We start from the raw sequence: 16178 nt of genomic DNA, 5'->3' as shown, positions 1-16178 counted from the left end.
AACAATTTTCTCTCCCTCTCTCCTCTCCTCCTAGTTCTTCCCCCAACCTTCCCTCTCAACCTGCCAGCCATACACTCCTTCTTTCTTTTCAGAAAATTGTGGGCCTCCCGTATTATCACCTAGTCAGGCATATCAAGAAAAAATAATTTTACAAAAAATAATTTTTAGAAGTTTTGATTTCTTCATTTTGCATGGATCACTGCAAAAAACTGGTTGGATATGTAAGAGATTGGTAGTTATGAATGTTGAATAAACACTATTAATTTTTAAACATTATAATTTCCTTTTTCAAGATGGATGTGATGGCTCATGCCTATCACATAACTGGGGATGCTGAGACAGGAGGACTGCTACATATTTGACTATTGTATAATGAATTCCAGGCAGGGCTATAGTGCCTTCCTGTTTCAAGATGAGAAGGGACTGGAGGGAGAAGAGGAGGAGGAAGACAATAGCAAAATAATTCTGCTTTCCATTTATTATGCAATTAATTTATAAAATATAACAATCACCTTTACTTCCTTTTTACATGTAAGATTTCCATGAAAATTCAGATGGGTGTTTACACAATAAGAATTAACTAGAAAGTCTGAATCTTGTTGCTGCAATATCAGCATCTATTAGAAGGTGTGTGCATGAACTCATTCCCTCTCACTTTCATTAGCATCAATTAGAAGAAACTTAGGCGCATGCCTGAACTCCCATGAGGGTTCCAACTCACCCTCGCTGCCCACAGAGTTCTAGAAAGCAGCTTCTGCTTCTGTCTCCTTCATTTTGAAGCATCTGTTATAAGTATTTAGACTCATGCCACTTGACCATAGCCTGATTTTTACTTGACCCAATTCACTTTACATAAATTTGTTTTACTAGAATAAGGTGTATTCTCTAAAAATTTCACTTACTTGTATTATTTGTTAGTTGAATGCTATATTCTAGTGGCTTATAAAGAGAGGAATACACATAAATTGAAGACTCATGCCTCTTCTGTATTTCATTTCCTTGTGCTCTACTAAGTTACCCAACTTTTCAAATTTTTCTGAAAATAATTCAGTTTACAAATGGCTATTTTTTATGCTTGTGTTTTATCATATAAAAAAGAACAAATGGCTAATTTTACTCTCCTGGAGTATCTTTCCCTGTGTTTAGTTTAATATCTGTAAGATTCATCTGTTTTTGTAGCTATTATGAACTAACGCTGACAACTTAACCCATAATTCTTAGATCTTAGTCATGTGATTTGGTGCTTTTTCTCAGTGCAGCACTCTCATCTTGCTTCCTCTGCTTCTGGATGACAACTGCTCCTCTGCCTTTCCTCTTCCCAGAATTCTCTTAGTCCGGCTGCTCTGCCTCTACTTCCTCCCTGACTGCTGGCCAATCAGCATTTTATTAAACCAGTACTACTAACAAATCTTTACAGTATACAGCATTTCTTCCTTTTTCCTTTCAAAATGAGACCCTGAATTTCATCTCATTTGTTTAGCTTTTTTTTTTTTTGACCATTGTCTGTAGCAACTTGTAACCAACACACTAAGTAAAGACAAACATTCATAATCCATTTTTGGGGGGAAATGTGGGCAAAGTTTCCTAGGCTACTTCCTGATGTTTGGGGGTGCGGTTAATCTTACAGGAATCCAAAAAAAAAAAAAAATTTAGGATTTTCAAATTTTGGTCAGGTCTTGCCTGGAGTATTCTGTATGACTAAATCATCTTAGCCAGCAGCCTTGAAGCTGTTCTGGATGCAGAACTCAGAAGAAACTGCAACATAGGTGCTCTAAAATGTTGGATCATCTATTTGTTCCCATTGTAGATTTTTTCAGGGGGTAGTCCTCAATCAAACTTTATTTTTCTTAACCAAGAATGAATCTACAACCTCTCACTTCCTGTGGTAACAAAAGCAAATTTTTTTTTCTTCAAAGTAACATATCTTTTCACTTGAATTTTGAAATCAAGGCATTTTCAAAATATACAGGGTGGATTAACCCAGCATCATTAATAAGCAAATGTCTTTAAGCTGTTGTTGCTCAATCCTCAGAAAACAATTCAATAACATACAGTATCTTTTCTTTCTTTCTACGACTTTTTTTCTTGTTCTAATTCTTTATTTTTAATTTTAAAGTGTTTTAATTTTTGAGACAGAGATTCTCTGTGTGTGTTCTACTGTCCGGGAACTCACTCTGTAGTCCATGCTGGGCTTAAACTCACAGAAATCCACCTGCCTCTGCCTCCCAAGGCCTGAGATTAAAGGCATGCACTAATACACCCGGCTATCTATTTTTTTAAGACTTTCTTTATTCTTTTATTTTCCTTCCAAGTCTATATTTTTTAAAAAAAAATATTATGCTTTGTTTTCTTTTTTTTTAATTAATTTATTTATTAAGGATTTCTGCCTCCTCCCCGCAACCGCTTCCCATTTCCCTCCCCCTCCCCTGATCAAGTCCCCCTCCCTCATCTGCTCAAAGAGCAATCAGGGTTCCCTGACCTGTGGGAAGCCCAAGGACTGCCCACCTATTTTTAAACACACTATAAACCACTAGAAGGTTTTTTTTTTTTTTTTTTTACTGTGTGACTTTGTCTTTACTGTTCATCTATAACTTCTTCTGAGTCTTTAATCTGCTGAGAGGCATGGCTAGGATTAAAGCAGTGACTTTGGCAAGTGGATCTGCCCCACTCCTTGTCTTCCTGGATCTAGGTTCATGGTGGAGGTACTGGAAGAAGTCACTTTTTTTGCAACAACTTTGTGGAGTTCCTAGGCTCAAGAAGCATGCCACCCACTGTTCATAAACACCATGTAAGGGTTTGGTGGAAGGCCTTTTAAAAGAGCTGGGAGTTTTTTTGATGTTAACCCTGAGTCAGGGAACCTTTTGTAAAGGAGCCCAGTCTCTGCTTGCTGCCATTAAACAGAGCATAACGGGAGTACAGACAGTTACCTAGAAGCTACATTGATTCTGTTCTTATTCGTCTAGAATCCTTTTCTTTTAAAGCATTCTCAGGCATCATGTGGATATTCTTATCAAACTTTTGGGCACCATTTGTAGACAAAAGTTTCTGCCCTGCCTGGTCCCACAGTCATTCACTCCCAACTAAATACACAGAGACTTATATTAATTATAGACTATTTGGCCTATCATCCAGGCTTATTACTAACTAGCTCTTAAATTAACCCGTAATTTTTATCTATGTTAAGTCACATGGCTTGGTATATATCAGAACTCCTGTTGTTTGTTTCCATGAGGCAGATAGTTCATAAAACACAGACAGAAAACTGATTGTTTGCTTTCTTCTCTTTTTTATTGTTTTTCTTCTATCCTCTCTCTACATTTTTTTTAAAATCTGGATGTTGATTCAGAAAACCAGTATGTTTGTTCAGTCAAATATTCTCTTGTGACTTGAAGGCTTCCTGCTCTGTGAAACTGCATTTGCAAAGGTAATCTCTGAATTGTTAAGGAGATGTGGAAAATTTTTAATTAACTTTTTTTTTCCTAGTCAGTGTTGTTCTATTCCAGCAAGGCTGGTGGACTTGCCATTGACAGGCTCTGGGGACAGTGCTCTTCACAGGTGGAGTTAATCCATGCCCTAGGATGCTCTGCCTCAGTGTGTGCAGAAGGCAGCTGCTCTTCTACCAACAGAGTGTTCTTGAAGAGCATTGATGAAGATGAAATGACTACAAGTTCTAAGTCAAAAACCTTCTCTCCTTGTGAATAACCATTCAAAAATTCTATTTCTAGGTCGTTCTGCACACAATTGGTATCAATCACACCCAAGCCCCAGTGCTGTGGCCACACAGATTCGATAGTAGAGGAAGAAAATTGCCACTTAATGCATATGCACTTGACTTCTATAAGCATGGATCACTTGTGGGATTGGAACAGGACAATAGGTATGTTCTCTCCTGATAATTCCAAGGAATGGTTAACCCTGCCAAGTATGTTAGATTTTCACTTCCAGACTGATGGCAAAGATGATGAAATACTATACTATTTTATTTCTAGTTTGTCAGCAAAATTTTGGCATTGATACCAACTGACTTAACCTAAATATATATTCAAAATGTATATTTGTGAATATTCAAATATAATATATCTTTATACTTATTAGAGTTCTATGTAAGCATCATTTGATATTTTAATGACAAGTAGCAATCTGGTGTTGCTTAAGACCTGAGAGAATATAAAGTATCTAAGTTTAATATCTGAATCTGAGACCGTTATTTTAGTTTGTTGCCAGGGAAGCCAATTCTATAAGAAAAACCAAACAGTATTTAGGTCACTCTGTATACAATTACTGTGCTGTGGACACAAAAGTTGGACAGTCAAGGAAGAAAACTGCCACATAACACATTTGCACTTAACTGCTGTAAGAAAGAATCCCTTCTGAGGTTTGAACTGGTAAATAGGTATCGTCACTCTTGATAACTTCAAGAAATAATTAGTTATGCCAAGTACATTAGATATGTATGTTTAGAGAAACACATACATCTAGAGCCAAATACACTAATGAATTAAATATATTACATGTGATATGAAAATATGAACAATACTTAAGATATAAAAAGTTTGATAGTACTCAGAAAACTCCTAGAACACTCTTGTCTATTCAACTTGATTTATTATTGTCAAGAAAGTAGTTGTTGTGTTAGCAAATAATATTTTTTGTTTTTTAAACTTAATCATTGATAATCTTATAATTGTATATAAAACAACATGGCTACACTTCATCCACATCGTTTATCTTTTCCCAATTTTACCCCTAAAGCCTGGCAAATCATCCTCTCATTTTGGAGTCTTCGAATTTTGTTTTCTTTCATTTTGTGACCCACTGAGTTATATGAGGGCTGACTGCATGAGTGTGGAGCACAGGGACCCACCAGTGACTACAATTCTGAAGAAAAACAACTCTCCCTTCTTCAGCTCGCAGACCCTATGAGCCTATCTACCTCTCATCCATGCCATCGTGTTAATGGTCCCTCTCTTGCACAGACCCTGTGCAGGTGACCTCAGCTGCTGGGAGTCATGATTCATGCCATGCCCTGAAGCTGGCATTTCACAGCACTCCCCTCACTTCCAGCTCTTGTTCTTCTTGTCTCCTCTTCTGTGATGTCCTTCTTTGATGAGGTGACACAGATGTTCCAAATAGGTATTAGTGCTCAGCAGTCACTTATCCTCAGGACTCTGACCAATTGTGAGCCACCCACTTAAAAAACACAAAAACCAAGAAATGAAAAACCTCCAAACCCCAAACAAACAAGTAAACAAACAAACATAGGAAACTGCTTATGTTATCATGGCTAAGACAGCTATAATTTTGGGGTATAATTAATAATACTAAATAATTTTGTGTCATTAATTTCACTTTTTCTGTTGTTTAGGATACATCAAGGTGAAGCTTACCATTTGTTGAAAGATTTTTACCTTACCATTAAATCTATCAGGTATGTTACATGTTTCCTATTTTTCAGAAATTTAATTGTAATTTTTTCATGATCCGAGTATGGAAAAGTATCATCGAGCCTGTCACATACCATTAATTTCCACGTCTTAGAGGGCTTATAAATCCCCATTTGTACAACCTCTTGGTTATGTTCTCTAATACAATTAATTACATATTACTTTGGAGATTAAGGTCTGTCTAGAGAGAGTCTCAGGATCAGGCACTAACACTAACAGGAAACTAGTCCAGAGCATCGTTGATACCACATCCTGATATTCCCAGTGGTCTCAATTGCAAAATCTTGTTAAACAAACAATGTTTCTGATGTACCATCAGGTCTCCAGGTTATATCATGTGCTTACTTTGAGTACCTTGCTAAAACTTATTTTTTTTCTATGGGGTTTGTCTGAATGTCAGTGCATAGCTACTTCCTGATTTGATCTGCAACAAGCCCAGTTAATCACAAGCAATATTAAACTTTATATGAGCATCCCATCCTTAGGCTCTATTGGCCATATAATGTCACCTAGCTAAATGATCATCATCCAGTCCCTCAGGTCTAAGTGTATTTCAACACTTTAACAGGGGTTCTTTATTTTATCACAGATATATTAAAAGTGATCATAAATATTATCATTATTACATCCTTAATAAGAAATTATTTGTTTTATATTCTTGATAAGAGCTGAATTAGACACATATACACACATGGTGTGAAATTGAGGCATACAAGAGCAGAGGGAATAGCTTTGTTCATTTTTAGCAGTGGTTCTCAACCATCCTAGTGCTGTGACCCTGTATTACAATTTTTCATGTTGTGGTGAACCCCAACCACACAATTATGCAATTGCTACATCATAAGTGTAATTTTGCTACTATTATGAGTCATAATGTAAATATTTGATATGTAGAATATCTAATATATGACCCCCAAGTTCAGATCACTGATCTATAACATCTCTAGGTGAGGTGGCACAAAGTTATTCAAAGTATAATCATAAGAGTAACTCAGTAGCCTCCAGAGATACTAGAGTTAAGTCCAAAGCCAGGCTGAAAAAGAAAAAATAACATTAATTCATTCATTCATCTAACCAACGTGGCTGTATCATTGGTTTGAGATACTTTTAAACATTTGAGGTACAAGGATTTTTAACTTCTGCTCTAATAATTTTTGTATTAGCAACTTTTCTGTTGCTGTGATAAGACACTGTGAACAAGGCAACTTATAGAAAGAAGACAGACTTAGTTTAGTTTATGGTTCCTGAGAAATCTGAGTCTGATTCAGGAAGATAATTCAGTGTTACATTTTAGAATTAGGCCTGCATATTTTGAGCATCATGGACACAGAGCAGTGAATGTGAGGGTGGCGTAGATCTACAGTCTTTCTATGTGGTGGAGATGTGTCAGTTTGTCTCAGAGTGTGCAACAGTGAGGGTGGTCAGAAATGAATGAAGGTCTGAACTAAGGAAACAGAGTAATGATACGGGATATTAACTCCACAAATACTTGTAATTGAAACATTGATTCCGAAGTTCATATAGTGGCTAAAGATGGCCAAGGTTTAAATTATAAATCTCTCTCTTTCCCTCTGTCTCTTTCACACACACACACACACACACACACACACACACACACACACACACCACACACACACTACATTATGAAAGTGACATTTGTGATTATGTACAAAAAATAGTTAGAATTTATTTATGTTGTGGATATCAGAGGACATCATCACAGTGATTAGTCTGTAACTGAGGAGAACTAAATTAATGTTTCTGATAAAGATTTCAGTTTGTTGATGAGTAAAGACCCAGGGAAGATGGATCTCTAGTAAGGGCAAAATATTAAACAATGAAAGGCAAATAAGATGTCAGATTGTGCTTGATCTCAGCCAAGGCTACTCTATGAACTGTTCAGTGTGGTGTTTCTTCTTCCTTTCTTCACACCTTTGTACCAGTTTCTTAATGCTGATGTAACGAGTTGTCACCTAATGATATAAATCTATTTAAATGCATCATCTTACTGTTCTGGAGGTCAAAAGTCAAAAGTGTGTTCCACTGTGTAAAACTGGGATTCTGGACACTCAGGTGGAAAACCTTGTCTCTTTCCCAACTTTTAAGGCTTGTCTGCATCATTTTAGGGGTTCCTTGCTCATTATTTCCTCATGGCTTTGAGGTCAGGGATGTTCAGTGAAGAGAGCTGAGAGTGTGAATCAAGTGTCCACATCCCACCCCTCTGACATCAGTTCTCACTTTCCTCACACCATGAGCACTCTGGAGAAGTCCATTGGCTCCACCTGGAGGACCCAGAATAACCCCCTGCATTCAAGATTAACTATTACCTGTGGCCTCTTCTGTGATATAATTCCGCATTGACATGGAGTATAACATGGTTACAGGTTTCTGGGGATTTAGGTGAGGACATATGAATTAGATGAGGACCATTATTCTACTGGCCGCATCCCGCTTTCATTTTTTTCTCACCTACCTGGGAAAATAAAGAAAATTTTCTTCTCTATTGTGAATTACAGTATTTTATGAATGCAGTAGCAGCAAAACAAAACAAAACAAAAACAAAAACCAAACAACAAGAAAACAACAACAAAACCCCACAAAGTATTTTCACAAGATATACAGAGAAAAGAAATTTTGTTGTACTATTTAACGGAGCAAGGATCCAAGGGCATAGAATTTGGCAGCCTTTTAATTACCCTTTGGTAATAAAGACACTGCACAAAACTCCTTGTCTTATGTTCCTTTTTCCTTCATATTTGTTTGTACATACATTATTTGGTTAATGGATTTATTTCTTATAAGTATTCCTTATAATTTGCTAATAATATTTCATCTCTTTACAGGACAGTCTTTTTTAAGATAATACTCACGACCCTCAGGTTGACTAATAGTATATATATGTATTCTTCTATTTGCAGTGTCTCCTTACGTGAACTGTGTGAAAATGAAGAAGACAACGTTGTTTTAGCATTTGAACAATTGTCTGAGTCTTTTCATGAGAAGTTTGAAAAAGTGTGAAAAGAAAAACTATGTAAATCACCTAAAATATCAACATATAAGCTTTGGAAATTATATATGTTTTATTCTCATTGATGGTCAGAAAATCATACACAATGAAATGGAATGAGCAAGCAACTTGCTGTGCTTGGCTCTAAGCATTCTTGGCCATCCCACTTGCTGTGCCTAAAACTTAGTTTCTTTAAATGATTGACTAAAAATGCTTATGTCTCCAAATTATTGAGGATTAAATGAGAAAATGTATGATTTGCATGTATATGTTTGAAGATTTTTTTATACTCTGTGAGACACAAACACATAGTTTTTAAATATTTTCTCTGTTAATATATGTAAAATTTATTAAAACTAGAAAAAAATAATGGCAGTATCCTGAAAATGTAATACGTTCTTCCAAATCAACATAAAAGCATTATACTGCTTAGAGAGCTAGCTGTTGAAATAGTACATCTTACAAAATAAGCTACTTGTAAAAACATTGTTTTTATTGATTTTGTGAAGCTTTAAAGAAACATATAGCTAATGTTTAGCTTCATTTTAATTGTATATACAGATTGTTGAAATAATAATCTCATTGATTTCATTTGTGTGAAATATATTCATCTAGTAATTCACTTGCATGGTACCATTAATTTTGTCAAATTATTTACATACGATTATTCTGTATTTGAGGCCTTAGCCTCAATTCTCAATTCTAGAATCTATTTGAAACCTTCAACTCAAATTTACAACACTGAATCCTCAAAACAAAAGATGAGTCTTTTCTGTTACTCATTGAACAATGTTCTTTTTGGTGTCACCATAGGTAGATGGTACTGAATAAAAATAAATAAATAAATAAAAACAGCTATGGTTCATTTATTTTGAAGCAAAAAAATCTAATTACTAAAAATGATGTAGCATTTCGTGAGCAATGTTAGAAATCTCTTCCTTGGTCGTAGTGGTGTCTAAACTGCTTTCATTCTTTAAATGTTACAGCTGTGCTGTAAACCAAGACATTTAGAATCTGCCTAGCACCTCCTAATTGCTATCCAGTGGAATGTTACACAATGTGAAATTTATTATCTTGTTATTTGTAACTTAATGCTTGTGTTTAGTCCAGATGGGAAAAGAAGATGTCCCCCACCTCTATATGCAAACTCTAACCTGGCGTTTAGAGTTTTAGAGGAGTGAGCTCATTTTTGTCATCTGGGGTCTTCTTAAATGTGCAGGATTATACGTAACATATTTGAAGTGCGTCCCCTGGGAGTGGGAGTAGACTGCTTCTTTAGTCTTTAGCTAAATCTAAGGAGAAAGCAGGAACAATCTCTCGAGAGTGAGTTTAGGAGAAACACATCAACAAAAAGGCTAATTTTTGTGGCTAATGTGAATTACCTAATCACATGTGGTTTCGAATGGAATTTCTATGATGATTATTGACTTCTTAGGTTCATGTTTTAACCCATATTGAGTTGAGCTTTGACTTTGCAAGAAACACCTGTACAATTTCAAGTTTTCGCATGTGAGTGCTGTTTCCCCAATATGTTATAATGAAGCCAGCTTGTGTGGCAAGCAGTTTACCAACTGAACCTGAATACTTTTACCAACTGAGCTTGATACCAACTGAATCTCCCAGCCTAGGCTTTTCTCTTTAAGGTTAAAATTGAGTTGGCTAGCTAACATTTGGGATTTTCATAGAAATTTTGAGCTTAATTTTTAGAATTTTGATTGATAAGTATTACATGTAATCTTTAGATCAATTTGCATATCTTTAATAATTAAAACAATTATTCTATCAGCATCTGATACCTTTCCACTCATTTGTATCTATTTCTATCTCTTTTATAGTTTATGTTTTCTGCATAGAGATTTATTCCTTCCTTCTTCAAATTTTTTGCTCATTATTTTAGCTTTTGTGGCTAATGTGAATAGAGCTTTGTAGATTATTTTTTAAAACTGTATCCTTAACATGAGGAAATGCCCTTGAATGGGGATGGAGCCATGGCTCTGTGGTTAAAATGACTTGCTACCCTACCAGACAAACTGGATCTGGGTCCCAAAACCTTTGTGGTGGCTCAAAACTATAACTCTAGTTACATGGGCTCACCCTTTCCTAGGCTCTGAAGGCACTAGACATACATGTGACACACATATAAACTGTCAGACAGATAATCATACACATAAAATAAAAATAAATATACTTTTTCTTTCTCTCTTTCTTTTTATTCCAAGACAGGGTTTCTCTGTAGCTTTGGAGCCTGTCCCAGAACTAGTTTTTGTAGACCAGGTGGGCCTTGAACTCACAGAGATCTGCCTGCCTCAGACCCCCAATTGCTGGGATTAAAGGAAATCACCACCACCTCTCAGTAAAATAAATACACTTTCAGAAAAAAAGTCACAGATATTTCAGGTGTAGTTTTTTATTTCTTGAATGGACACATGGAGATATACAAGGAATACACTGTAATATTTCACTGCAATGTATCATGATCATATTGGGGCAACAGGTACATCTATCATGAAACATTTATCATTTCCTTTCAATAGAGAGATTTGACATTCTACTTGCTATTTTGAAATGTGTAATTAATTGGCATCCCTCAATCATCTTGTTGTCTTATAGAGCATGAGAAGGTATTTCTCCAAACAACTGCTCCTTCTACTTGTCCCATCCTTTTTTTCACTTAACTTTCTAGACTCTTTCCAGCCTCTAATAACCACCATTTTACTGTTACTTTATTTCCATAACTCTTCTTCCTTCTGTGTGCATTGTCTTTCTGTGTGAGTATTATTTCACTTCACACACTGTCCTTCAGTTTAGTCATATTTCTGCTGTTGACATAATTTCACATTTTGGTCACTCGTTAGCACTCTATTATGGACACACACACACACACACACACACACACACACACACTTTTACCCAACACTTAATTGTACTCTACATTTGGCTTATTTTTAGGAATGCTACAAGAAGCCTACAGGTACAGATGTCTCTAACTTTCCAGCAGTGGAATCTGGAAATGATGTAAGTCTCAATATATTTATTGAGAAATATCTATGTTGTTTTTCAAAATAGCTGCATTAATTAACATTCACACCTAAAATAAACAAGTTCCTTTTTCTATGAGATGTCTATAATATTTTATATTATTTCTGCCATTTTTGGCATAGTCAGCTGGGATGATGTATTTTAATGTAATTCTTTCTAGTTTTCGTTTCCTTAGTTATTACTGGAGTTGAGTAATTTTTCCTGTATGTTTACACATTTGAAAACTGCCTATTGATGTCATTTGTTCATTGTTTGTGATTGCTTGAGGTTTTTCTCTGTTTGGGAATTTTTTTTAATTCCTTGCATATTCTTCTTTTTACCCCCCTTTTCTGATGTTTTCTCTGGTTCTGTTGCTTATTTACTATGCAGAAATTTAAAGTTTGATAAAGCCTGATTTTGTCAACTTCATGTCTTGTTTCTTTTAGACTCATACCCAAACTTTATTTGCCTAGAATAATGCAGACCCTTACTCTGCTTCTGTGGACAATGGTAGGTTTGAACACCATACAAAGAGAGTAGGTATCAGTGGAGACAAAGTATTATGACCTGTGTCTATGAAGATGTTCAGAGGAAACCCATCACTTTATATCCTAAGCAAAATTTTAATTTTTTAAAAAAGGAGATAGGAACACTTGACTATGTTTAAACCTGTAAACTTTTGCCAATATTTAAAAAATGAATCCTTGCCTGAGGGGATCCATCTGGAGAGTAAGTGTGTGCAAGCCTGGCTGGCCAGGGGCCCCGGGAACAGGGTACAGGCCCTCTCCAATTCCCTAAATATTTCTGGCCATTCAGAGGGACATCTCCCTGGCTACTGGCTTTCTCTATTTATCCCATCCCAGCTTGCCCCCAAGCACCCCTTTTCATCTGCGGGGTACTAGGATCTCCCAACTCAGCATACTTCAGGCCTGAGGGTCTGGAGACCCGTGTTGAGTGCTCCTGCCAAAGGGGTTTCTTTGTTGCACATGACCCTGCCTCTGCCAAACCTGGCATTTTGTCTGGTAGGTCCTTGGCCAGCAAGAGGACCTTCTCCTGTACTGAGGGGATCCATCCAGAGTGGTAGGTGTGTGCCTGCCTGGCTGGCTGGTCACCCCAGGAATGGAATACAAGCCCCCTCCAATTCCCTAGATGTTTCTGTCCATTCAGCTGGGCTTCTCCCCAGCTATTGCATTCTCTATTTACCCCATCCCATCTTGCCACCAAGCACTCTTTCCCCTCTGCAAGGTCCTTAGATCCACCACCACAGCCTACTTCAGGGTAAAGGGGATCTGGGAGCCAACTCCAGTCCTAACGGGACCTAAGAGAGGGCAGACCAAGAAAAAAAAAACCCAAGTACACAGTCAGCCACATCTTGGACCAAGATGCCAAGACTCTCCTGACCAGATTTGAAGGAAGAGATGGGCAGGCACCAATGCAAGAACTCCTCCAACAACCTGAAAAGCAACATGATAACACCAAAATCCAGTGAACATGCAACAGGAAGACTTAAACACCCTAATCCAGAAGAAGTAGAAGAAATCAACTTTAAATGTAACATTACAAAAGTGATCCTTAAAAAGGATGTGAAAAACTCCCTTAAAGAAATGGAAGAGAAGACACACAGAAAGTTAGAAGAAATTAATAAATTCCTCAAAGATACCCAAGGAAACCAAGAAAAAGCAATCAAACAGGTAATGGAAACAGTTCAAGACTTGAAAACTGAAATGGAGGTAATGAAGAAAACACAAACTGAGGGATGTCTAGATATGGAAATTCTGGGTAAACTAACAGGAACTACAGAGACAAATATAACCAACAGAATACAAGAGATAGAAGAAAATCTCAGACACTAAAGATGCTATAGAGGAAATAAACTCATTGATCAAAGAAAACAGCAAATCCAACAAATTCTTAACACAAAACATCCAGGAAATCTGGGACACCATGAAAAGACCAACCCTAAGAATAGTGGTAGAAGAAAGAGAATTATAGCTCAAAGGCCCAGAAAATATATTCAATAAAATTATAGAAGAAAACTTTCCCTACTTAAAGAAGGATATTCCTATGAAGCATACAGAACACCAAATAGACTGGATCAAAAAAAAATCCCCTCACTGTATAATAATCAACACAAAAAACATGCAGAAGAAAGAAAGAATATTAAGAGCTGCAAAGGAAAAAGGTCAAGTAACATATAAAGGGAAACCTAACAGAATTATATCTGACTTCTCTATGGAAACCATGAAAGCCAGAAGGTCTTAGATAGATGTGCTGCAGACATTAAGAGACCATGGATGCAATCCCACACTACTATACCCTGCAAAGCTTTCTTTCACCATGGATGGAGAAAACAGGATATTCCAGGACAAAAACAAATTTAAATAGTACATAGATATAAACCCAGCCTTACAGAAAGTACTAGAAGGAAAATGACAACCCAAGGAAGCCAGAAACACCCATAATAGCACAGACATCTGACAACCATCCACCAGCACAACTCAAAGGTCAACACACAAACTCTACCACTAATAAATAAATAAATTAATTAATTAATTAATAAATAACCAGCATTAACAACCACTGGTCATTAATATCACTTAATATTAATGGACTCAATTCACCTATTAAAAAGGCACAGGCTAAGAGAATGAATACGAAAACAGGATTCAGCATTCTGCTGTTTACAAGAAACATACTTCAACCACAAAGACAGATATTACCACAGAGTAAAGGGTTGGGAAAAGGTTTTTTAATCAAATGGACTTAAGAAACAAGTGGGTGTGGCTATACTAATATCTAACAAAATTGACTTCAAACTAAATTTAATCTGAAGAGATGGAGATGGACACTTTATACTCATAACAGGAACAACTCATCAGGATGAAGTCTCAATCCGAAGTATCTATGACCCTAATATAAAAGCATGCACATATATAAAAGAAACATTACTAGAACTCAAAGCACACATCAAAACCCACAAACTAACAGTAGGAGATTTCAACACTCCTCTCTCACCAATGGACAGGTCAACCAGACAGAAACTTAACAGAGAATAAGAGAACTAACAGAGGTAATGAATCAAATTGACTTAGCAGTCATCTTTAGAACATTCCACCCAAACAAAAAAGAATATACCTTCTTCTCAGCATCTCATGGAACCTTCTCAAAAAGTGATCACATATGCAGTAACAAAGCAAACATCAACAGATACAAAAAAATTGTAGTAACCACCTGTCTCTTATCAAATCACATGGAATAAAGTTAGAATTTAACAGCAGAGATGTTGACCAATGGAATCGAATCAAAGACCTGGATATTAATCCAAAAACTTATGAACACCTGATTTTCAACAAAAGAACTAAAATTATACAATGGAATAAAGAAAGCATCTTCAACAAATGGTGTTGGCATAACTGGATGTCAACCTGTAAAGAATGAAAATAGATCCATATCTATTACCATGCACAAAACTCAAATCCAAATGGATTAAAGACCTAAATATAAATCTGGCCACACTGAACCTGATAGAAAAGAAATTTGGAAGTACATTGTAACACACTGGCACAGGAGACCACTTCCTATGTATAACTCCAGTAGCACAGACAAGAAGAGCAACAATGAATAAATGGTACTTCCTAAAACTGAGAAGCTTCTGTAAAGCATAAGACACTTTCATTAAGACAAAAAGGGCAACCTATTGAATGGGAGAAGATCTTCACCAACCCCACATCAGAAAAAGATCTGTTCTCTGAAATACATAAAGAACTCAAGAATCTAGACTTTAAAATTTTAAATAACCCCCCCCCCCCCAAAAAATGGGATACTGAACTGAACAGAGAATTCTCAACAGAATAAGTTTAAATGGCCAAAAGTTACTTAAGGTCATGTTTAACTTCCTTAGCAATCAGGGAAATGCAAATCAAAACAACTTTGAGATACCATCTTACACTGGTCAGAATGGCTAAAATCAAAAACGCCAATGATAGCTTATGCTGGAGAGGATGTAGAGTAAGGGGAACACTCATCCATTGTTGGTGGGAATGCAAACTTTTGCAACCACTTTGGAAATCAGTGTGGTGGCTTCTCAGGAAATTGGGAGTCAACCTACCTCAAGATCCAGCAATACCACTCTTGGGAATATACCAAAGAAATGCCCAATCATACTACAAAATCATTTGTTCAACTATGTTCATAGCAGATGCACCTCAATGGAAGAATGGATAACGAAAGTGTGGAGCATATACACATTAGAGTGCTCTTCAGAGGCAAAAAACAATGACATCTTGAATTTTGCATGTAAAGGGATGAAAATAGAAAACACTATCCTGAGTGAGATAACCCAGACCCAAAAAATGAATATGGTATGTACTCACTCATCAATGTATTCTAGCCATAAACAAAGGACATTGAGCCTATAGTTCGTAATCCTAGATAATCCAAATAATAAGGTGAACCCAACGGTGAAAAAAAATAGATCCCTTGGAAATTGGAAGCAGACAGTATTGCCGGGCATATGTTGGGAGCATTGCGTGGGGGTAGAGGGGTGGGGAAAGGGAGAATGGCAGAGAGAAGGGAAGGGTTCAGGAGAGCTTGGGGGAGTAGGATGGTTGAAATGGAGGAAGGCTGGATATAGGAACAGAGAAGAAGATATCTTAATTAATGAAGCCATTTTAGGGTTGGCAAAAGACTTGTCTCTAGAGGGGATCCCA

The 16178-nt window shown here is 36.5% G+C and overlaps 1 protein-coding gene across 1 annotated transcript in view; it reads left to right on the top strand.

The window, feature by feature from the left end:
• LOC121462564 (probable ATP-dependent RNA helicase DDX60) overlaps positions 1-9245 on the top strand; it is a 76798-nt gene extending 67553 nt beyond the window's left edge. The window contains exons 35-37 of the mRNA XM_041674201.1: positions 3726-3877; positions 5366-5428; positions 8363-9245. Of these exons, the coding sequence (XP_041530135.1) occupies positions 3726-3877; positions 5366-5428; positions 8363-8462 (315 nt within the window). The 3' untranslated portion in view covers positions 8463-9245. The remainder of the gene's footprint in view (positions 1-3725; positions 3878-5365; positions 5429-8362) is intronic.
• The last annotated feature ends 6933 nt before the right edge of the window (positions 9246-16178 follow it).

The sequence above is a fragment of the Microtus oregoni genome, unplaced genomic scaffold, assembly GCF_018167655.1.
Source record: "Microtus oregoni isolate MIOR12 unplaced genomic scaffold, Mior012 000025F_ref0000491, whole genome shotgun sequence".
Taxonomy (NCBI): domain Eukaryota; kingdom Metazoa; phylum Chordata; class Mammalia; order Rodentia; family Cricetidae; genus Microtus; species Microtus oregoni.
Note: the sequence above shows the minus strand (reverse complement) of the source record. Positions and strands in the feature narration are given on the sequence as shown.